The following is a 24,623-nucleotide window of genomic DNA, read 5'->3' as shown; positions in this document are numbered from 1 at the left end:
TGCACATTCAGATGAATTCTTCAAAATTACAATTAAACATTTTTTGGCCGGGGGCTGGGCTGTATATATGCGCACTAATTGACTGAAAGAGCACGCACTTGACGCGACGATGTCATGTTATCGATGGAAAAATGCATTTTTAGACCATATGATTTGCCTGAGCGGCTAGTAGACCCCGAGAGTAAGCGCTTGCCTTGTTGCCTTTCCATTAAGAACCATAAACTAGTTTTGTAGTATAAGTTTGCTGGTTTCAAGAAATGTAATGCCGAGCGCATATCATTATGTCAAGATAATGGCACTAGCATTTACTTAATTTAAGAATATTTTTCAACATATTGAGCAAAAAGGTCTCTCTTTTTTTCTCTACCAAGAAAAGTGCACTTGTTATTAGTGAGAATATTCTTATTTTAAGGTATTTTTGGGTTCATTGAAGTTAGCTAATTTTACTTGTTTTGGGAAGTCTTCACAAGCCAAATTTTCTTGTTCTATTGGCAGATAATTTTGCTTAGTTCAAGTAAAATACCCCTAATTTTTGTGGGTTTTTTTCTTGTTTTTGAACACTGACTTTTTTCAGTGTAGGACCCTCACCCAGACATACAATACTAGTATTTAGCTCATAAAAAAACAAGATTTTGTTATTTTTAATGGTAAGTCGGCCAAATCACTTATATTAGAAAATAATCCCATGATTATTATAATAAAACATTTAACTTGTGATTAAGTCATGTTTAGGACAGGTGTGCTGCTGGTATGGCCACAGTGTGCATGTTTCATATTGCTCACATACGGATGCTCCACTGAATGCTCGGAGTTTTTGAGTTTGCTCAGACACATGGAAAAATTAGAGGGAACGTTGATTACACCATTTATGATTATAGGTCGTGGGGCATACAATGTAGTCAAGGTTGAGACCCCTGTTTTGTAAAACACTCTATAAATACATTGTATTAGTATACTCACACAATGCTGGTGCCACACTTTTCACAGATGTGATATTTGCTGACGCCTCCAACAGGCGCGGCTGGCTTGGGAGGATTGGGCGATAGTTTTCCCGGAAACTTCCGTGTCGCCTCTGGAATAACGCACACACTCAGTAAGTACACACGTGCATGCAAACATTACATCTTCTCTGTCATTGAGGATTGTTTGTGTCTTTCACGAGTCAACACACACGTCCTCCCACTGGTTATCTTCATGTCATAAAAGAATGTTATTAGTATGAGAATTGATTCACTTCCCACATGCATTCCACAATCTGATTTTCACAACATAAATTAGACTCAGGGGAGCTTCTCTGTGCTAACAGCACAAATGATATCCATATGCAAGCGCAAGCCGCACTTGGGAAGACGGTTGTTTCCAATACAAAAGATGCCAGCAGACATTTGACAAAACAGTCGAAGCACTTCCAGGCTGTGCGCGCCATCAAATCACGCTCCCTCTACTGCTGGTCAACATGACCCAAGCGTATTTATAGATATGTATTTCATTTGTCAAACTTTATGGTATTTGTCACATTGTGTGTTGTTCTAACCTTTCTCGTCAGCCTCCAGAACCTCTTGTAGCATTTTGAAGGTGTTGGACTGACGTGGCGTCACGCGAGACTCTCGATTGTCCTGGATCATTTTGTACACCTCGGAGTCCTTGTCAAACCTCTGCATGATGGATTCAGAGGTTGAACTACTGTAAAAAAGAAAAAAAAAGATAGATATACTTGAATGCTGCACGTAGGGCTGTCTTCAAACCGTCGAAGATTTGAGTTGGATGAGTCTGATTCGACTATACTCTGTGGGAGGGTGACAAGATAATTCCTCCTGAGTGCCCTGCAGTCAGCAGATGTTGGGAGGTTACATTAATTGCGTTCATGCCTTCTTTGAATATTAGTAAAAGACTTGTGTGCAGACAAATAGTTTTTACAGAGTACGTTCAATTTCGGCTGAGCGATCGCTGCTTCCCGGATGTATTTTGGACTCCCACGTCTCTTACTCTATAATTTTTTTTATCTTCACACGCTAATATTTTACTTATAGCGTTGGGAGAATGTTTCTACATGGGGAATGTGATTGAGGCGGTCAGGCACAAAGCTCACTAATCCAAGGCGAGCCTTATGCCTGCCGTACTGCTGGAAATTGGACACGGCACGGGCCAGGACGCACCGCCTCGCCCCACAGGCATAGCCCTTCTTTTGCAAAGGTAATGGTTCGAAAACATACAAAAACTTTGTTTTAACTTTTACTTCCTTTCAAGTAGGGATGGCCTAAAATCTACAGTATATCACAACATATATTGCAGCCTCCTGCGATAAAGATATATATGAAGTCATATCATTTTACATAAATGATAATACAACCATTTAAAACAAGATATAAAGGCCACTTAATGGCTGCTGACATATGCAGTACCGTATTTTCCGCACTATAAGGCGCACCGGATTATAAGGCGCACCTTCAATGAATGGCCTACTTTAAAACTTTGTTCATATATAAAGGCGTACCGCCTTATAAGGCGCATAGAATAGACGCTACGGTAGAGGCTGGGGTTACGTTATGCATCCATTAGATGGAGCTGCGTTTAAGGGAATGTCAACAAAACAGTCAGTCAGGACAGTCAAACTTTATTCATCATCATCATCATCATCATCAGCCGTTGTCAGTCCACTGCTGGACGAAAGCCTCAGCACGTTTCTGCCATAGTGAACGATCTCTAGCTGCTCCCTGCCACTGCACTGTTCCCCAATATTTGTCTATTTCATCTCGCCATCTCACTCTCTGTCTTCCTCTATTTCTGCTCCCATCCATGGGTCTCCATGATGTCATTAGGGAAGTCCATCTATTATCTGTTCTCCTACTGATATGTCCAGCCCACTTCCACTTACTTAATTTGATAGTTCTCATAATGCCTTGGACTTGCGTTTGTTTTCTCACCCATTCATTTGTTTTTCTGTCTTTATATGTGATTCCAAGCATATTTCTTTCCATGTTGTGTTGTGCTGCTGCTATTTTCTTTTCCATTTTATTTGACAATGCCCAGGTTTCAGCTCCATATGTCATGGTTGGTAACACGCATTGATTAAAGACCTTTCTTTTTAGGCTTAACGGTATTTCTCCTCTCATGATGTTGCTCAGTTTTCCACATTGGCACCAGCCCAATCTGATTCTCCTCCCTATCTCCTGTTCTTGACTCTTTTCTTTCAGGCTAAATCTCTGCCCCAGATAGATATATTCATTAACTTCATCAATTTCATTTCCATTAACAGTCACAGGTCCATGAGGTACCATGGAATTTGCCATAACTTTTGTTTTCTTCATATTCATTTTCAATCCACAACATTTGCTGGCATTTGCAAGGTCTTTAAGCTTATCTTCCACTTCACTGAAACTTTATTAATAGATTACAAACCAGTGTTCTGACAACTCCGTTCACTCCCAAAATGAACAAACAGCTGTTTTATTATTTTCCCCGAGGTAAAGTCAGTGACGTGGTATTTCGTTTATCTTTTAACAACAGCAAGGTATAACATGTAGTGCAACATTTATATCACATAGAGGAGGGGAACTTTTCCTCGATTCAATAAACACGTAAAAAACAGTCTGATACTGTTACGGTAAATCAAACGTTAGTGCTATCACAATATAGTAACACTCGAATTCGTGCAAAGCAGTAACAATATATCAATAACTCAACGTTGCTCAAACGTTAATGTCACACAACACAACACACAAAATAAACATGTAAAGCGCACTTTACTACCGTATTTTTCGGACTATAAGTCGCAGTTTTTTTCATAGTTTGGCCGGGCTCCAGTGCGACTTATATGTTTTTTCCCTTCTTTATTATGCATTTTGGGCAGGTGCGACTTATACTCCGGTGCGACTTATACTCCGAAAAATACGGTAAGTTATTCCTCATCCACGAATCCCTCAAATTCTTTTTCAGTGTCCGAATTAAACAGTTGGGCGGATACGGCATCCGGCTCCATCTCGTCGAAGTCGTCATCACTACCATGAATTGATTACGTGGACCCCGACTTAAACAAGTTGAAAAACGTATTCGGGTGTTACCATTTAGTGGTCAATTGTACGGAATATGTACTGAACTGTGCAATCTACTAATAAACGTTTCAATCAATCAATCAATTAATCGAGTCAGTGTCGCTGCTGTTGTCTAGCATTTCAGTGACAATGTTAAATTCCCGTGTTCTACTGCGTGACTGATCGTCTTGAGTTGAAACTCTGCGTCGTAAGCGTGTCTCTTAATAGGAGCCATTTTGGGGTCTTTACATAAACACACAAATGGAAATGGAAATGAAACGGCACGCCTCGCGCAGTCATATATCCCAGCATGCACCGCGCGCTTCTTCTACGGGGGAAAATGAAGTCGGCGGCTCCTTACCGTAGTTGCGAGACCTGTTGTGGCTCAATATTGGTCCATATATAAGGCGGTACTGTCAGCTTTTGAGAAAATTGGAGGTTTTTAGGTGCGCCTTATAGTGCGGAAAATACGGTAATATTGTCACTTACGGTTGTATTATTTTCTCAAAAATATTATTAATCTACTTGTTAATATCTGGTTACTTTTATAACAAGGTACTATCTACACGTCTTTTAAAATAATATTGAGAACTTATTCTTCTGTTTAGTTTTGGGTGATACTAAAAATGTGGGGCATCGATTCAATACAAAGTAGTTACTGGGGCAGTATTGGCCATTGACAATTTTCAAAATCATTGAATTATTACATTTTTGATTACAATTATGAGACAAAAACACAGAATGGCGGCATAACATCAATTATATATTTGAATTAATTCCAACCATAATCTCTGATTTAAATCCTTTGGTTTGTGCCCTTAGTGCCCACCTGTGTCCACAGAGTTATTTCCTGAATGTGTAAACAATAACAAAAACGGCCAAAAAAAATTGACAATAAAAAATAATCTAAGCACTGTAGTATTGACCAGATACTATACTTGGTATCAAGACTGTCCATATTTATATTGATCCGCCCACCTCAAGAGCTCTAGCTTAGCAGTTACTGGTTAGTTTATCCTCCAACGATTTGTAATGTAGCATGTTTAGCTATTCCTCGTCCTTCAGTGATGATACTTGTAAGAAACAGTTTATTTTCCGCCTTGGAGTCGAGGATTAGGGATTTGGAAGTAGCTTCCCACTGTGGAGGGATGTTAGCCACTAGAGCTAGCGAAGACTCTACAGTGCATTGAGAATGTGTTTGTTTACTTGTCGCTGTCAAATTTACAGGACACAATTAGAATGCTTTATCAAAAAGCGTTATCAGGACCTACTTTCAAGTTTCATGTCCTCTTGGTGCTGCTTCAGAACCGAGCATCTCACTAAACGGTAGTTTAGCCGTTTTTAAAAGGTTGTTATGATTTAGAAGGCCTTTAAGGATTGCTTATAGAATATTCATGCACAATATGAGATTAATTCTTGTAATTTATGGCCTGATACTAAATGACTAAACAGATGTTGGGAACTTTGAACAACCTTCAATACAGATTTGGAACATCTTGTTTTCTGCTGAAAGGTGGCAAGTTTCAAGGGAAAGGGGGTGGCATAAAGACAAAAGCATTGTATTTTCTTACACAAAGTTCTTTCCAAACTAAAGCATCATATGTTAGGTTGGAGTCAAAGACCAAAGTAAAGCCACCACTATGTATCTCCCCCTTCTTTGTCTTTGGCATAAAAACCCCAAGAGTTTTGAATAAGGCCCGCATGCATCCACTTGATACAACAAGCGTGGTGACGTGTGTATTCAATTGTCCAGAGATATCTGTTAGTATGTCGTTTTTGTTGAAGGAATTAAATGTAACTGATTGAATATGGAAAAAGTGTCTTGACAAGTTTCATTACACCTCTGATCGAAACAAACGCATGTTCCGGTGGACTGATTGAGATCTGAGGAGGCCTGTCGTTGAACTAAGGTGGAAATGGTCACAAATGAGATCTTTTTTTTGTTCGCTTTAAATGAAAGACTGCATTTCTTTTATAATTACCTTTGACTAACTTGAGATTGAGTCACTATATAAATGATAGAGCACACCCAGTAAGTTACTGACACCCAGTGACCAGTCCATATACACTAGTACAAATCACCAACTGTTTATTCCTCTTTAGAAAATGCTGTAGATTCGACTTTTCGTCGACCATGGGCAAAATCTAAGGAAATCAGATTAAACTATGCAAATTGTTTGTTCCAAGACAGCTCCAGCTGCAAGACATGACTGGCAGAAACAAGTATTTCAGAGACGTTGTGAGCATGGAATCCAGAAGAAATGATGGGAGGGCAGCAGCTGGCTTTGGAACTTTGACCTCCAGACATGAAAAAGTTCACACCGCAGGCAAGAAACGACATCATATCCTCAACACTTGACACCAGGCCCAGTTGCAACGCACAAAACAGCATGAGGAAAACTGTTACATATTGTTAGAAACAAGTTTGTGTGTGTGGTTATTTGCAACAAGTACACACGAGTGGTGGAAGTGAGCTTTCACCAAGGGGGAAGTATGACATGGCAGCTAATTAAGAAGAACAGTAGCTCTGTTTACAAGCACATTCTTTGTCCCTGGTCGGGTGAAGAAACACTTTTACTGGAAGAAATTTGCATTGAAGCCTCAACTGGCAAATGCTTTTGTACATGACAAAACACACAAAGACAAGTATGTAGGGAGCGAGAGCTGCTGAGTGTTGGCTGTCAGTAAGAACCGGTTGGTTGTGTACACCGGTCGAGCCAGGTGTGGAGCGGGACGATTTAACACATGCGCACAAACACACACACATACCAAGAGAGGTGGTGAGCTCTCAACCAGGGTCATTCAAGTTAACCTGATGGACGGTCCCACCTGTCATGACATAACAGTAGCAAGTTACTGTTTAACTTGCTCATATTGTATGTGGACAGCACTGTTGCACTTGTTCTGTCCTCTGCAACCCTTTTTTTAATACAACATTTGAAGCGCTGATCCAGCTTGGTAATTTAGAGTGATGACTCTTTGTGGTTAACACTAAATTACACAAAGAATGCAACTTAATAAAAATGGAATATCCATGTCTCTATTCAATTAAATTTATGACTCTCACACAGCAGCAAAGAGTCTGTCAAGAATCAACTGGATCTTCACTGAAGTCATTGAGGCATCCTCTGCATGGTGCGTGTGGCTTCATTACACTGCAACACACATAAATCCCACAGGCAGGACTTTCCCCACAATGACATGGCTTTAATTTGCTTCCAAAAATTGCTCAAGACAGACAAAACAGGAAAACCCGCGTCACTGAAGAATGAATGTACGCTGTGAATCAGTTTGCCCCATTGAGGTCTGAATGTACAAGGGAACACAGGCATGGTGTCTTAGCACATTGTTCTCTGAATACTAACATGGCAACAACAAAAATATAGCCAAAGCAAAAAGATGTCCTTTGCATCTCTGAGCATTGCTCAAATTAACAACAGACCTCCTAAGTCCAAACTCCAAGTTCTCCACACGCTCAGCTCCTCCCTCAACAGCCCCATTTCCCTTCTTACTTTGCTCGCCATCCTTTCTGACACGCAATCTCAAAACTAATGGAAAGTATTGTGAGGAATTCAAGTAACAGCAGTTACGGACACAGCAAGAAGCAGAGGACGGCACAATTTTACCAAGAGAATAAAAAGTCAGACAAATTGTGGCTGATATTCCCTGTTTTGTACTTAATGAGGGCTACATATTTTTTATCTGGTCCCCGATACAGAAAAGCAGAGTTGGCAACATTTAAAATATGAAATGCTGATTAACATCTCCTAAAGACAGCTTCCTCAAATAGTGTGCAGAAGACAGTTAATCTACACAAACTAAACATAAAACACTCACCTCAGAGAGCAATAGAGAACAAGCGAAAGAAGCACTCTACAGTAAGACTTCACTGTCCTGGTAACTCATGCATGTATAAAAAGCATATTCATAAACACGGCCAGATGCATACCATACACCTATCTACACCAGACAAGACAGAAAAACAAGAGTTGGACTGAAAAGGTGTGTCCCTGGTCTGCAACTCATTGGCCACGCTACATAAATAGGCGGGCAGATGGGTGTCTGAAGGGCTGTGATTGGCTGAGAAGGAGCAGAGAGGGGCTTGGTGTGCAGTCTGGGGGCTCCAAACAAGAGGCCAATTAGGGGAAGAGGGGAAATCAGACCTTTTTTCTGGGAACACTGGGTGTTTGCATGTGACTGCAATTGCTGACACATCATATCACCAACTGTGGTTACCCAACGGGGGCCAAAGTCAACCCTCCTGCACTGTGGAAAAAGCGAAAAACAGTGGACACAAAGCATTACTGGACAGACTTTTAGTTATAGCTTAAGCCTGCAATTGTACACTTAATTTCAAGAGGGCTGCATCTGCTCACTGTGAAATTACTAATCCCATATACAACACCTCATCAGAGAGCTGGTGAGGAAAACAAAGGCAGGGAAAGGTGGCACACGGAGTTGATGTGTTCCCCAGAGGAACATGGAACAACGTGTTTGCCGCTGCAATGAACTACTAATGAACTACACTTGCGCACTCTCACATACGCACAGCTGCAGCAATTGTACATTTTTATGGAGACATTGGTGTGACAGCCCATATGCAGTTTCAACACAGCCTTTAGAAGAAGGAAACAATCATTACATCAATACAAAAGGAATGTCTGCAGATCTGGTTTCTACCCAGATAAATTCTGGAATAGTATCTATTGTGAAGGATGAGTAGCCAAATGTCGGTTCAAGACCAGCTCTGGATCAAACGCCTACAAACCAAAATTGGAAATGGCTGCTGGGGAGTTGCCCTCGCTGCTCAGGGATGTGACACTTCGGCACAGCTCCCATATTCCGACATCTTACCCTTACATGTTGATTGGATTGCTGTGTGTGTGTATGTGTGGGGGTGTTGGTTTCCCAGCAGCATGGGTTCACTTCCCACTCATTGAGTGCGAGTGTGAATGGTTGTTCAGGGTGTAGTCTGCCTTTTCATTTACAGGTACGCATTGCAAATTATTTGCCATTTGCCTACATTTAAAAATGTATTACTAAAAAATCCCTTTTTACTTATTTTTAGTCATTCACTTGACAGCATACATTTAGATTCAGCATGAATATCTATTGTCTATTCTTGTTTTAACATTAAGAAAATAACTATTCAAATAAAATATTTTTGTTTTCCCAACATAGAAAATCTTGTTCGATTCTGCAACATCCCGAGAATGCTTAATTTAAGAACTGCAAGTTGAATAATGCTTGTTTTCAGAATGAAATACTTATTTCTAGCTTATAAATCTAGATATAGAAATCTTAATTTAGGATGTCTTATCAAGTAAAAATTACATGCTGTATGGACAGATAATTTCACTAGTTTTTAGTATTTTTTTCCTAAAATCTATTATTTTTATCTTATATTTTGTCAGATCTTATTTGCAGTGTGTTAGGCGTGATAGACGCCAGAGTACCAGGAGCGTTATTAGGATAAGCGGAAGAAAATGGATGGATGATGTGTGTGCATCAGCCCTGGTCACTGTAAGATGCAAAATATGCCCCATATGGCTAAACACTGATTTCCAAGACAAAAGGCAGGTTAACTTTATATGTATCATTCATTATGTCAAACCAGTTTCAATAAGAAATATTAAACTGATTCAACATTCACCTCCAGTCCTCGTATTTTATGCACAAAATTGAGTGGAACCAGTTCAAACTAATTTGAAATCAACTTTATATTTTTGGGGTTCTCAAATATGTAATCTAAACCAGTTATATTTTATTTTTGGCAAGTTTATTTTTTGAACCATCAATGTCTGGGGTGAGATACAAATCCATAAAACAACCTGATACTGTATCAGTATAATAAAATGGCAACCTTGTAAATCAACACTTTTATCACGCTTTAAAAAAAGTTGTATCTTTCTATTACAGAGATGTAGCCGCACTTGGAACACTGATAAATGTGACAGACCGATGAATAGGTGCTGCATGCAGAATGTTTACCTGCGACGAAGAGACATGTGAACGTCCTGATCAAGAGCGCTATTGGGCGAGTAGCGTCCTGGTGGAGTAGGGGTTCTGCTCGACACGGAGCTGTTTCTGTAGTCTGAAGGAGAGAAGTCCTGTAAAGAAAAATTGCAAATAGTGTTAGTGAAAGTAAAAAAGACAATCAACTTTGCAGTGCCAAAATAATATCAACTACATACTACATAATATTCAATATTTATGGAAGTATAAAGCTAAAGTACTTCCTTATTTAATACAAATAAATGTAAAGAACCTTCACAACATTATCAAAACACCTTGCCACTCGTCTTTGGTGCCCTTTGATAGGAGTCACACCCAACATTCCGCTGCTGTTGGCCAATCAAACATTCCCAGCAACTAACTTCAGCATTCATGTTATCTTGGTTATATATCAGTGCAGACTACATATCGTATCCAAACATATCCTGCTGCACAAGCATTTGCTCGTCTGGTTGAAAGGCAGTGTGTACTTCCGCAGGTCTAGAATCACACAAGTCAATTATTTAGTCTCAATGGTTGTGGACATTGTTCACTATTATACGGTTAAAAGCTGCACATTTCAGTCAGGAATGCTGTACAATCAACAGGGTAGAGGACAGGAAAGGCCAAGGAAGCAGAATGTGTATTTAATTTGGACAGAAGAGGGCGCCACATAGGCATTAGAGTGCAGCTCCAAAAAAGAAGCTCATAAAAACATTTGAATAGAGGTGCAAATTGATCTTTTATTGTCGCTGCTCCCAGCAGAAACAAAGCGCCCGCAAAGTAACAACATGAGCAAAGGTTGACTGATCAAGCTATAATTAGGTCGTCAGAGTGCATGAGTGACTTAGCAGTAAAAATGATGTTACATACACACACACACACACACACATTTGGCTAGCACATAACTCAAGCCAGACACACTGTACGACATCCCACCAAATAAACACCATTAACCTCATTCATGTATACTTATACACATTAAAACTAAATGCTGTTTATATTCCTTTCAAGAAGTTTCCAGGCTCCAGGGACCCACAACTGCTGTTTTATTTTCGATGTAAGACCCATTTGAAAACAAACATCAAAAAACAAGTGCGTAGTAGTACTTTCACTTAACACTATTTCCTTGTTTACCTCCACGGTTGTTCAAAGGGTTCCATAAGGTGAAATCACCATTCTGCGCTACCAGTAGACGACACAGTTAAGACTCAGGGTTGAACCCATTAACGCGTGCTTCAAACCTGTCAATCATTCTGAGTATTTCAACCAATCAGATCGTGGGGAATGCAGAGCGCCCTCCCACTACAACGAAGCTTATCCCACAAACAATCAGGTGTGATCATTGAGACAGACACTGAAATTCAATTTCTGTTCATTTCAGAAAAAATGGTTATTTGGCGTGCATTGGGCACTTGTAATGTGGATATATGATATCCTGAGAGATTGGAAGGGCCAAACTCTCAATTTTTAAAACCGAAGACAAACTACCATGTCTTCGTTGGATCAAAAGGTAGCTTGTGGGAAGACCACATTTACAGCTGAACGTGAAGAACATCAACAAGCGCAAGGCTGTTTGTACGAAGGTTGGTTCAGTACTGGAATGAAAAATTAGAGTTCAGGAAATCCAATTGTTACAGTATTATGTTCATAAATACAAAGGATTACGTAAGTTACTTTCCTTAAGTTAACAGGGCTATTCGACTAAATAATGAAGAGGGCCGCAGTTTCAAGAGCCCAAGTGCTCAGGGGCTGGACATTGAAATTTGGATGTTTTGTTAGAAAGTGCCTTCGCAAGTTATATTCCTTTGAGACTGCGTTTACTTCATTACAAAATAAACATTAGTTTTCACACTGCACTGTCAATAAATTCATTATTCTGCCCTCGCTACTCGATTTCAGCGTGTGCAGCAAGTTAACAGCATGAAGAAATAGAAACTAAAGTTCTGTTGAGGATTGATGTTGCTTCTTTTGAAATCTTGAAATCTTATTTATCTATTTTGGGGGGTTTTTCAGGGTTGAATGAGTAGTCTTCTACTCACCCCACTACTACTTCATTGTGACACATATGCCTCACTGTTGCCCCTGTGGGGTGGTGGGAGTACTGCATACATGATCAACCCTAGTTTTAATGGTTTCATCAAGTCTATTTGGGTGGTGTTCGGCGGGCCAAATAAAAAGCTTTGGCGGGCCGACTGTGGCCCGCGGGCGGTCAGTTGAATAGACTTGCTTTAGTAGTTGGTTGCTTCGTCGACATGGCTACTTAACAAATGTATTGTTTTTTTTTATGAATGTGAACAAAAAGAGGTATCTTAATGTAGTAGTATGCTTTGTTGATGACACATAGGCCTATGTTGGTAGCTACAGACCAACTGAAGACATTTATTGTTTTTTCTTACGAATGTTAGAGGTAGTAGGAGCTCATGGAGGAACATAACGTTACGCAACGTCTCCTCTAAAGGCCTACTGAAACCCACTACTCCCAACCACGCAGTCTGATAGTTTATATATCAATGATGAAATCTTAACATTGCAACACATGCCAATACGGCCGGGTTAGTTTACTAAAGTGCAATTTTAAATTTTGCGCGACAAATCGTGCTGAAAACGTCTCGGTATGATGAAGTCAGCGCGTGACGTCGCGGATTGTAGAGGACATTTTGGGACAGCATGTGGGCCAGCTATTAAGTCGTCTGTTTCATCGCTAAATTCCACAGTATTCTGGACATCTGTGTTGGTGAATCTTTTGCAATTTGTTCAATGAACAATGGAGACAGCAAAGAAGAAAGCTGTAGGAGGGAAGCGGTGTATTGCGGCCGACTTCAGCAACACAAACACGGCCGGTGTTTCATTGTTTACATTCCCGAAAGATGACAGTCAATCTTTACCATTGGCCTGTGGAGAACTGGGACAACAGAGACTCTTACCAGGAGGACTTTGAGTTGGTTTCGCAGACACGGTACCGTGAGTACGCTTCCAAACATTTGATTGCTTGTAAATAATGTAAATAATTCAATGTATACACCCTGATGATTATCTTGTGTGATGACTGTATTATGATGATAGTATATATCTGTATCATGAATCAATTTAAGTGGACCCCGACTTAAACAAGTTGAAAAACTTATTCGGGTGTTACCATTTAGTGGTCAATTGTACGGAATATGTACTTCACTGTGCAACCTACTAATAAAAGTCTCAATCAATCAAAAAAGCCTGTACGTGCGTGCCGCTATGTGCATGTCACGTACGTAACTTTGGGGACTTTGGGGAAATATATGTGCTGTATGAACTTTGGGGAGGTGAACGGTACTTTGGGCTGTGGGATTGAGTGTGTTGTGCAGGTGTTTGAGTTGTATTGGCGGGTTATATGGACGGGAGGGGGGAGGTGTTTGTTATGCGGTATTAATTTGTGGCATATTAAATATAAGTCTGGTTGTGTTGTGGCTAATATAGTATATATATGTCTTGTGTTTATTTACTGTTTTAGTCATTCCCAGCTGAATATCAGGTCCCACCCACCTCTCACAGCATCTTCCCTATCTGAATCGCTCCCACTGCCCTCCCACTGTCCTTCACTCTCACTTTCCTCATCCACGAATCTTTCATCCTCGCTCAAATTAATGGGGAAATTGTCGCTTTCTCGGTCCGAATCGCTCTCGCTGCTGGTGGCCATGATTGTAAAAAATGTGCAGATGTGAGGAGCTCCACAACCTGTGACGTCACGCTACTCGTCTGCTACTTCCGGTAGAGGCAAGGCTTTTTTTTATCAGCGACCAAAAGTTGCGAACTTTATCGTCAATGTTCTCTACTAAATCCTTTCAGCAAAAATATGGCAATATCGCGAAATGATCAAGTATGACACATAGAATGGACCTGCTTTCCCCGTTTAAATAAGAAAATCGCATTTCAGTGGGCCTTTAATGTGGCTTACTGGGTGATTGTGGTTCGTAACAATGACAGCATAAGTCATCTATTTTTCCCCAATAAATTTGTATGTGTAGTCCTGTATTGACCGCCAGTACTTTGCAACAACACGCACATTAGCAATTTGCACCTTCTGAAAACACGAATTTCATGAATGTGTAGCCTTTGGCAAAGTACTTTTGCCCCCTCAGATTTTCAGCATCGGTAAAGAAAGATATGCTAAATATGTCTGAAATTCAAGAAAGTGATTGCTGATCATCCACCATCTTTGACGAAATGTGTGGGACATAACTATAACCAAGGGTGCCTCGCTTAGTGGGCAAAGTCGGAAGTGTCCATTGGCAGTGATGACGTCAAAGATTTGTATGTTCAATGCCACCACCCGGTTTCAACCAGCAACTGTTTAAACGGTGTTCTGTTCTCAATTAAGTACAATTCCCTCCATCTTTTCCTTTGTGAGTAGGCAGACTAGGGATGCGTGCCATGAAGCCTCTAACAGAAACGATCACTGAGATGTCTCTCTGGGACTCTTCACAAAATAATCCCAACACAATAACTGCCGGCTCATAAGATCACATATTCCATATGATCGGTGTACAGGAATAGCGCCGTCCATGTCCTTTTCCTGCTGTGAACAATATCTCCAGGGCATATATACCTGACAGACATACTGTAAGGGCTTTACGGTCCCTTTATAAAGACCGAGGGAAACCACACTAGTGGTGCAGATGAATCCACACTAATGCAAACCAATCTTATGTTATGTAACTGTCTGGCTGCTGAATGTGAATCTTGCTCTCAAACTGCAGGCAGGTTTTTCAGATAAAATCCCAACAGTGATCTATGAGACTCAAGAGGAATGCAGCCAAGTAGAGAAAAACAAAAAAAGGAAGGCGGAAGAAAAACAAACCAATGGCCTCTGATGGTTTTAATTGCAGTAAACACAGTACAGCTGGGAAGCACTTTAACGTGACTCTTGAAAGCCATTAGTTTTAGAATAAAAAATCATTGTTTTTTAACATGCATGATATCAGCATTATTATATAACATGGTGGTGTAACTGATTAACTTGAACACAAAGCATGCCTGTTATTTCACCAGTTTATGGTGTTTGTGAAGTTCATAGTTGGATTTAGGACATGTCTATACTGAACACAGGCCACAATAATTGTTATCATTAATATAGTGGGTAGAAGACGGAGGAGAGCCACTCACTGGCTACAGTACATAGTACTAAATTAGGTAAGGCTCTTGAATTGGACCTCCTATATATTGTGTACTTAAGTTAAACAAAACCTCTCTTACGCAGGGTAGTTCTACAGCTCTGCAATCTACAACCATAATAATACATCACTAGTGACAATCAAATGTCAATTCAAAGGCGAAATGTTTTTTTTCCGCCACTTTGTTAATAAACAGGATTTGGCAAAAACTACAGCCATTTCCATGGAATTTTTGGGGTTAGATGGTACATCTGAAACAAAAAGAACACATTACATGTGGGTGTTCATGAGAATGAAACATGTGGATAAACTGTATGAAGTTATTTCCTCTCATTCCCTCTTGTTCTAAATAAATGTTCCAGAATGCAAATAGTTTCAGACACAATCTGCCGCACTACCCAAAAATACATCGACCTTCTGTTTCACTTGACTTTGTGGAGCAAGGAAGAAATCATTATCACATTTTGGAGATGAGCCGTAGAACGGTGATGTAATATTAAGTCTTGGTATTTCTTCTAAGCAGAAGAGAACAGAACGTACAAAACAAAATGAGTCCCTTCCTTTCCATATTTGTCACGTGTCAAAGTTAGGTAGTATTTCTTTCAAACTTTTTCCCCCAGCCCAAAGTTGGTGTACCTCAACTTGGCCATCTGCATTGCACTTTACAGTACAGCACTGATGCCCAACCCTGGCATGTCATAAAACAGCTCCTATTAACACTTAATAACTGCAACTAATAAAGTAAAAAACATTGCAGCAAGGACGTGTTACAGAGTAAAGGCTCAATAAAACTGCTGATATGCTGAAACATGGATGTATGCATGTTTTCGATTGCGCTTTTATATTTTACACATGTAACAAGGTGTTTTAATCTTTAACTGGTGTTGAGAGATCCTTTGGTACCATATGCAGACCACAATCTGCCTACCTAGGTAGTGCTTTATAAAAACATACTTGGATACAGAACCTTTATTGGACCCCATCATGTTGTGCATGTGTACCCAATAATCTGTTCAGTATGAATAGAGGCACCCTTAGTTGTCAAACACACCCTACCAATTCATTTCCATTGTGTCTGTGAACCCAATTTAGAGATTAAACCTTTATCTATTTGTAACAAATGGATCCTGATGATCGCAACCCAAGTGTGAAAAAATGATGATCACACATGTTTAAAGGGGAACATTATCACAATTTCAGAATGGTTAAAACCATTAAAAATCAGTTCCCAGTGGCTTATTATATTTTTCGAAGTTTTTTTCAAAATTTTACCCATCACACAATATCCTTAAAAAAAGCTTCAAAGTGCCTGATTTTAACCATCGTTATAAACACCCGTCCATTTTCCTGTGACGTCACATAGTGAAGCCAACACAAACATGGCGGAAAGAACAGCAAGCTATAGCGACATCAGCTCGGATTCAGACTCGGATTTCAGCGGCTTAAGCGATTCAACAGATTACGAATGTATTGAAACGGATGGTTGTAGTGTGGAGGCAGGTAGCAAAAACGAAATTGAAGAAGAAACTGGAGCTATTGAGCCATATCGGTTTGAACCGTATGCAAGCGAAACCGACGAAAACGACACAACAGCCAGCGACACGGGAGAGAGCGAGGACGAATTTGGCGATCGCCTTCTAACCAACGATTGGTATGTGTTTGTTTGGTATTAAAGGAAACTAACAACTATGAACTAGGTTTACAGCATATGAAATACATTTGGCAACAACATGCACTTTGAGAGTGCAGACAGCCCAATTTTCATCAATTAATATATTCTGTAGACATACCCTCATCAGCGCTCTTTTCCTGAAAGCTGATCTGTCCAGTTTTGGAGTTGATGTCAGCAGGCCAGGGAAGCTAGGGTCGATAGGGGGTTTAGCTCGCTCGTCTGCGGGAACAAACTGCCGCCATTGCTTGCCGTGCTACCGAGGCCCTTTGTCCCTGAATTGCTCACACACTCCGGCAGATTCAATGGGGGTCTGGCGGCAGATTTCTTTGACTTTATCGTTGGAAATGCATCTGCTTTGAGTGTCGCAGGATATCCACACATTCTTGCCATCTCTGTCGTAGCATAGGTTTCGTCGGTAAAGTGTGCGGAACAAACGTCCAATTTCTTGCCACTTTCGCATCTTTGGGCAACTGGTGCAACTTGAATCCGTCCCTGTTCGTGTTGTTACACCCTCCGACAACACACCGACGAGGCATGATGTCTCCAAGGTACGGAAAACAGTCGAAAAAACGGAAAATAACAGAGCTAATTTGACTCGGTGTTTGAGAAAATGGCGGATTGCTTCCCGATGTGACGCCACGTGTGACGTCATCGCTCCGAGAGCGAATATTAGAAAGGCGTCTAATTCGCCAAAATTCACCCACTTAGAGTTCGGAAATCGGTTAAAAAAAATATATGGTCTTTTTTCTGCAACATCAAGGTATATATTGACGCTTACATAGGTCTGGTGATAATGTTCCCCTTTAAATAAATACATTATAGTACCCCGGGATAAAAGTTGATTTTATTCCCTGACGTGCCTCATACCTCAAAAAACTATTGCGAAAAAGCGCCACCCGTTGAAATGACTAACAAATTTTAATTGGTGCTTGGCACTCTGAAAAATGTTTTAACATGTTGCATGCCTTTTAGAAACAAAAACTAACTTTTATATATTGTATCAAATCCTACAACTATAGTTCTTTTATGAAGTATTGTAGTCATTTACCTTCTACGGCATCTCTTTCACGCTGCTTTTCTGGCAAACACACCATCAGCAGCTATTCCATATTTTCATAGATAAATGTGTGCCGTTTAAATATTTTAACTTCTCGGCTGGCGTTTTCCACTCACTCTTCTTCAGAGCTATGCTACGCTACAACTGCTTCATCAAGTTAGCCATGTTTTTTGAGGATTTTCTTTGATTCAATGAATATAATTGGATTCTTCTTAGCACTGCTTCAGCACTGTATAATCTGAGTGTATAATATTGCCCACAGCAAAAGACAAAAACAGGAACTGGCTAACTCAAATGAGGGCAGCTGTTTCAGATCAAGGGCAATTGTGATGCTGGGGACAGTGCCAGTGAAGGGGCCTTCAGTCTGGCTCCATGCAAGTCACTCTGCATCATCATCATTACCACCCTGCAGATTCAATTACAGGGCATAAACCAGCACTGACTGTTGAAACATTTTATTTTGGGATGGCTGGCATTGCCATGTCCAATATCAGTCTATTCAATGTCTAATCGTGTGAGACCAATGAAGAACAATGGGATGCATATGTCAAACTGGGGTAAAAATGCTAATTATACCACTAATAATAATGGCAGTGTGTATGTGTACATGTTTTTCATCCAGTGGTTTGCTTTAAGCAACATACTCGTCTTTCACTCACTGTCACTGATTGAACCGGCCTTGTAATTATGTCTTAGCACCAGCGTATTACAGCGCATTCATATTCTGTGACAAAGAACAGTACCTATGACAACACACAGATCATGAGTTTATGCCACAAATGAATATTTCATTGAAATACTTTAGTTTTTATACTCATATTAACTTATCTAAGAAGGTCTGAGGGTCACAGATCTTGGGCACCTGTGGATTTGGCTTAAATAAAACAGCACCTTAGCCTTGTTAATCTTATTTTCTTCAGTTCATTATTGAACAATTTACAATGGGTCAAAATTGAAGCCTTTCAGGACTACAAAGTAATTTCCACAGTAAAACTTTCAAAGTCAGACTCAGTCATTTCCGTCCTTCATAACTCTCTGTAAATGTATTTTCTTGGCTCAAGTTTACGTAGCGCAGCAGCATTCATTAAGTGACGGATCATTGTGATGCCAATACTAATCCCTCCGCCCCTCTCAATCCGCTGGCCACACACAATGAGGCTACTTCTAATATAAGCCATATGTAGAAGATTAGAGGCCAAATGAACAGCAAACAGAATGAGAGGCAACAAGATGACGAGCAATGTGCCAATGACTTCACAAAATAATGAAAAATCATCAGCCGTTTCTAAGCCTTTCATTTAACGCTCACTATTTAGGAATAGACACACTTTGATGCGCAGAAATTGTGACAAATTACATCAGATTACAGTGGTCATTTTGAGATTCCTGTATACTGTAAAGCTTGCAATCATTTACGGTTTCATTATAGTATTGGTAGTCTGCGGAGGGCCACACATTGCAAGTCATACAGTCGGGAAGGGATTCAACCTATCCTGGGTGGATCTCGTGTGAGAGCAAGAGGAAGGGAGAGTGGGGGTAATCATTTTGCAATGCAGTCTGCTGAAAATTATGGAAAACGTCACTCTACAAAGCAACTAGGAATGGTAATTGAGATTTTTCCGGTTACGATTTCACTTTCGATTTTGCTTAACGATTCGGTTCCTTATCGGTTCTCTTATCAATTCTTTTTTTTTTTTTTAAAGAAAGAAAAAAAAGGTAAATCAACATAAATTTTGTTTAGAGGTAACAAAGTGAACTCTCAAAAGGCACATACATAGAGAAAAACATCACTTTTTTTCAAAATATATGTAAGAAATAAACATTCTTCTGTAGAATTTACCAAAGTAAAACGTAAGTAGAAAATACAAAAAAAATTCACATTTAGTAACATGTGATTTTTAACTCATTACATGCAAAGTGAGATATGTCAAGCCATTATTTACTATAATTTTGATGATTATGGTTTATAGTGGGGACCGAAAGTATTCAGACCCCTTTAAATGTTTTACACTGTTTCATTGCATCCATTTGCTGAAATCATAAAAGTTATTTATTATTTCTCATTAATGTACACTCATCTTGGCAAAAAAATCAAAAACAAAAAAACAAATGTAAAAATATTTGCAAATGTATTAAAAATAAACTCAAAAACCTCATGTACGTAAGTATTAAGACTAGGGATGGTAATCTGGGTGGGGATGACGTCATTACGCAACGTGCGTAGTGACGTCAGATCACAAAATGTCGGTGCCCGGGCGGAACAAACACTTAACATTTTATAAGAAAAAATAGCAACATTGCTACTTGCAAGATTGCCATTTTATCAAGGGAAGGACATACGGGCATATGCTGAAACATTTGAACATACAGAATGCAATAATTATAAATGAAAGTCGCGTTTTTGAACAGCACCAATCCCATCCATAGCAGTAACGCGAGCACGTCATCTGAATACAACATGTACTAACATCGTATATATCAGGGGTGTCAAACTCAAATACAGTGTGGGCCAAAATTTTAAACTGAACAAAGCCGCGGGCCAAGGTTGAACAAATTAACCTTTTAATAGGGACCCAAACAAGTTTTGCATTGAATATTGAACAAGCAAGGCTTATATAACTTTATAGTGACATGTAAAATCGAGTTTCAAATAACAATAATAATTTAAAAAAATATCAATGGCATATCAAATAAAATGTAAATAAAAATGGAATGCCTCTTTTCTATTTGCAGCCTTCTGAGGTAAATATCAAAATAAACTTTTTCCACAGGCTAATACATTTGAAAATAAAATAATAATAAATGAATCAAACATTCAAGCTTTGAAGTAGCAAGAGAAAGTGCATGAATGAAACGTTATTTATTGCTCAGTTTGCTACACTGATTTGCTTTAACACTGAATATGGAACAAGCAACGCTTATATAACTTAATAGTGCAAAATCAACTTTCAAAAAACAAACGAAAAAACATCAATGGTATATTAAATACAATTTTAATAAAAAATGTAATGCCTCTTTTCTATTTGCAGCCTTCTGAGGTAAATATCAACATTAACTTGGTGGGCGGCAGCGGGGTTGGGGGGGCGGGGTTTGGTGGTAGCGGGGGTGTATATTGTAGCGTCCCGGAAGAGTTAGTGCTGCAAGGGGTTCTGGGTATTTGTTCTGTTGTGTTTATGCTGTGTTACGGTGCGGATGTTCTCCCGAAATGTGTTTGTCATTCTTGTTTGGTGTGGGTTCACAGTGTGGCGCATATTTGTAACAGTGTTAAAGTTGTTTATACGGCCACCCTCAGTGTGACCTGTATGGCTGTTGACCAAGTGTGAATTGCATTCACTTGCGTGTAAAAGCCGCATATAGTATGTGGCTGATAAAAGGTGTTAGAGGGCGTTGAAGGTAGTGCCTTTAAGGCACGCCCCCAATAATGTTGTCCGAGTGGAAATCGGGAGAAATTTGGGAGAATGGTTGCGCCGGGAGATTTTCGGAAGGGGCACTGAAATTCGGGAGGGGTTGGTAAGTATGAGTATTAGCGGTGAATGCGGTTTTACAGCGGCACTGCCGCTGTATAATACCGGCGGGCCAGCTCTAATGTTAATTTGATATTGCCTCAAGGGCCAGATGAAATTACACGGCGGGCCATATCTGGCCCGCGGGCCAGAGTTTGACACCCATGGTCCATATCATGGTAGCGCTATTATTTGTTGAATTGAAATTAATGCTTTCTCATTTAGATGAGTATGACGAGAAACAGATTCTGACTGGCTTAGAGGTGTGCACTATTTGCTCCAGTTCATGTCTGCCGCAAGAAATTTTTGCAAACGGCTGCAATAAAACTGAATAAAAAAAATGTAAAAGGGGTCTTAAAACTTTCCGTACCCATTGTACAGCGTGGGAATGTGTGGAGTATTAAAAACTGTAAGCCATGATCACCAACATTATAAGAAATAAAGGCTTGCCATATCTCACTTTGCATGTAATGAGTTATCACATCTTAGTTTCACATTTGAAGGTAATTGCTGACATGGATGGACTTTTAGACAATTTTTTTTTTTTTAGTTTTTTGTATAACGGAAATTACTTAATCAAAATATGGTGGGAGGAAAACAATTTTTTTTTTCTCTGACTACAATTGAATATTCACCTACCGAAAAAAAGGAACTTCTACTGAGGCAAATGGGTGCAAGCTTTTGACCACAAACTTAGTCACTGCTCGCTGACATTTGGCTAGCAGCAGACGTGAACAGGAGCGAGTCCATCCCTCCTCGGAGCCAGTCAGAATATGTCTGTCATGCTCATATTATTTTGAAGGCATTAATTTCAATTTAACAAATAGCACTACCATGATAGGCAGTGTTAGTACCTGTAGTATTCAGATGACGTGCTCGCGTTACTGCTGCTGGGATGAGATCGGCACGATTCAAAAACGCGACTTTCATTTATAGTTATTGCATTCTGTGTGTTTAAATGTTTCAGCATATTGCTCATATGTCGTCCTTTTCATGAAAAGCAAACTTGCAATTATTACAAGGAGCGCTGTGGTAATCTTTTCTAGTAAAATGAAGCCAGACTTTAGAGTGTTTGTTCCGCTCGGGCGCCGTCATTTTGTGATCAGATGTCACTACGCACGTTGCCTGATGATGTCATACCCACCTGCAAGAATTGTTAAGGGAACCGTTTGGGAAAAAAAATGGCAAGAGATTCCAAGGAATTGATACACAACCGTTTTTTGATTTCCATTCCAAATAGCAATTGCCACAAAACCCATTTTAGATAATCAACACTCCACTGCCATCTAGCAGCTGAGTGTTTACCTAAAAGGCGACAAATAGTTGTCACCTTTTAGGTAAAACGTGTCAAATGGCGCCAAATGAATACCTTTGCTACTGTATATGCACACATGCATACAGAACCGAGCAATGAATATCTAATTGCTCGGGAGGTTTTCCAAAACTAGTGTCTGAATTAAATTCCAAGTTATTTGTTATTTGTAAATATTAATGTGGGTGGCTTAAGCTGGTGGAACTTCAGAACATACACTACTCACACAAAGTTTGGCTTCCGGGTAAAATTTCAGTACGAACCTAAAATGCACTACTCTATACCCTTTACAGGTTAACTTAATTTTACCAGTGAGTTATTTCTTGAAAAACAACAAGTTGTGCAAAAATGTGTTGAAACATTGAACATGTGTATTCAGAAGCCAAAATCCAACTAGTAATGTATGTACCGTATTTTTCAGACTATAAGTCGAGGTTTTTTCATAGTTTGGCCGTGGGTGCGACGTATACTCCGGAGCAATTTATGTGTGAAATTATTAACATATTACCGTAAAATATCAAATAATATTATTTATCTCATTCGTGTGAGCGACGAAGAAAATGTCCGCAATCGTCACACACACGTCAGCAATCGTCACTCACACGCCAACCAATAAGAATTCGGCGGGGGCGGTTCATGGCAGAAGTGCATTGTGGGTTTTGGAATGCTAACTGCTATATGCTATACGCTACTGCCGGAGCTATTAAAATAGTTTACAGCAACACTGGCGGTAACTTATAAAAACTGAGAAGGACTGAACTAAAATGGCACCAAAAAGGTAATCATTTACTGCAGATTTCAAGCTGGACGTAGTGAAATATGCACCAGAAAACGGCGATCGAGCAGCAGAAAGAATGGACGCTAGCGGCGCATACCAGGAGCGACACCGAGGAGGAAGATTTCATGGGATTTAGCGATCGGGAGTGACAGATTGTTTGGTAAACGTTTAGCATGTTCTATGTTATAGTTATTTGAATGACTCTTACCATAATATGTTACGTTAACATACCAGGCACGTTCTCAGTTGGTTATTTATGCCTCATATAACGTACACTTATTCAGCCTGTTGTTCACTATTCTTTATTTATTTTAAATTGCCTTTCTAATGTCTATTCTTGGTGTTGGATTTTATCAAATAAATTTCCCCCAAAAATGCGACTTATACTCCAGTGCGACGTATATATGTTTTTTTTTCTTCTTTATTGTGCATTTTCGGCCGGTGCGACGTATACTCCGGAGCGACTTATAGTCCGAAAAATACGGTATGTATGTATGAAAGAACAGTATGAATTAACAGTAGCTGAAAGAAAATCTAAAACTGTGCTAATTACATGTGCATCGTTCATATTGTAAATTGGATATATATATATATATATATATATATATATATATATATATATATATATATATAATTTTTATTTTATTTTTTTATTTTTATTTTTTTAAAGACGCACAAATGCAGTAAGAAATAGTTGATTACATTACGGGAAGCAATGTGGTAGGTCTTTGGTTTCCCAGAGAGGCATGGTGGCTGGAGAGAATACAATTACAATACAGCTGCACAGTACAAGGGTACAGCCATAAACACGTCATTTAGAGAGGAATTTGGCTGTAAGCAAATTAGAGAAACGACATGCAAATTGTTTAATTGTGTATAATTTAGACAGTCACAAAAAGAAACAACTATGATAAAAGAAATGACATTTCAGCCATGGCCACATTTACCAGAACACATACATGTTGTCCTGTGGGTGAATGCAGCAGTGACTTCTTTGGACTCACATTTACACCCACAGTATGCCGCCTTTAAGTGCAGTAAAGTACTCTGATTCACTGAATGAATGTATTGTTTGGCCAGCAAGAATAATATTGTTTTACTATATTTATATTTTATTTTACATACA

The 24,623-nt window shown here is 39.5% G+C and overlaps 1 protein-coding gene across 2 annotated transcripts in view; it reads right to left on the bottom strand.

The window, feature by feature from the left end:
- Positions 1-24,623, bottom strand: part of pdlim2 (PDZ and LIM domain 2 (mystique)) — a 64,481-nt gene that overhangs the window by 7,110 nt on the left and 32,748 nt on the right. The window contains exons 7-9 of one of the 2 annotated variants that reach the window (XM_072914339.1): positions 10,023-10,141; positions 1,535-1,680; positions 961-1,072 (exon numbers count right to left, since the gene is read on the bottom strand). In XM_072914339.1, coding sequence (XP_072770440.1) covers positions 961-1,072; positions 1,535-1,680; positions 10,023-10,141 — 377 coding nt within the window. Of the gene's footprint in view, positions 1-960; positions 1,073-1,534; positions 1,684-10,022; positions 10,142-24,623 lie in introns of both variants that reach the window. The other variant, XM_061986258.1, reaches the window with a different exon arrangement.

Source organism: Nerophis lumbriciformis, linkage group LG12, assembly GCF_033978685.3.
Source record: "Nerophis lumbriciformis linkage group LG12, RoL_Nlum_v2.1, whole genome shotgun sequence".
Lineage (NCBI taxonomy): Eukaryota > Metazoa > Chordata > Actinopteri > Syngnathiformes > Syngnathidae > Nerophis > Nerophis lumbriciformis.
This window is presented reverse-complemented; position numbering and strand designations above follow the sequence as displayed.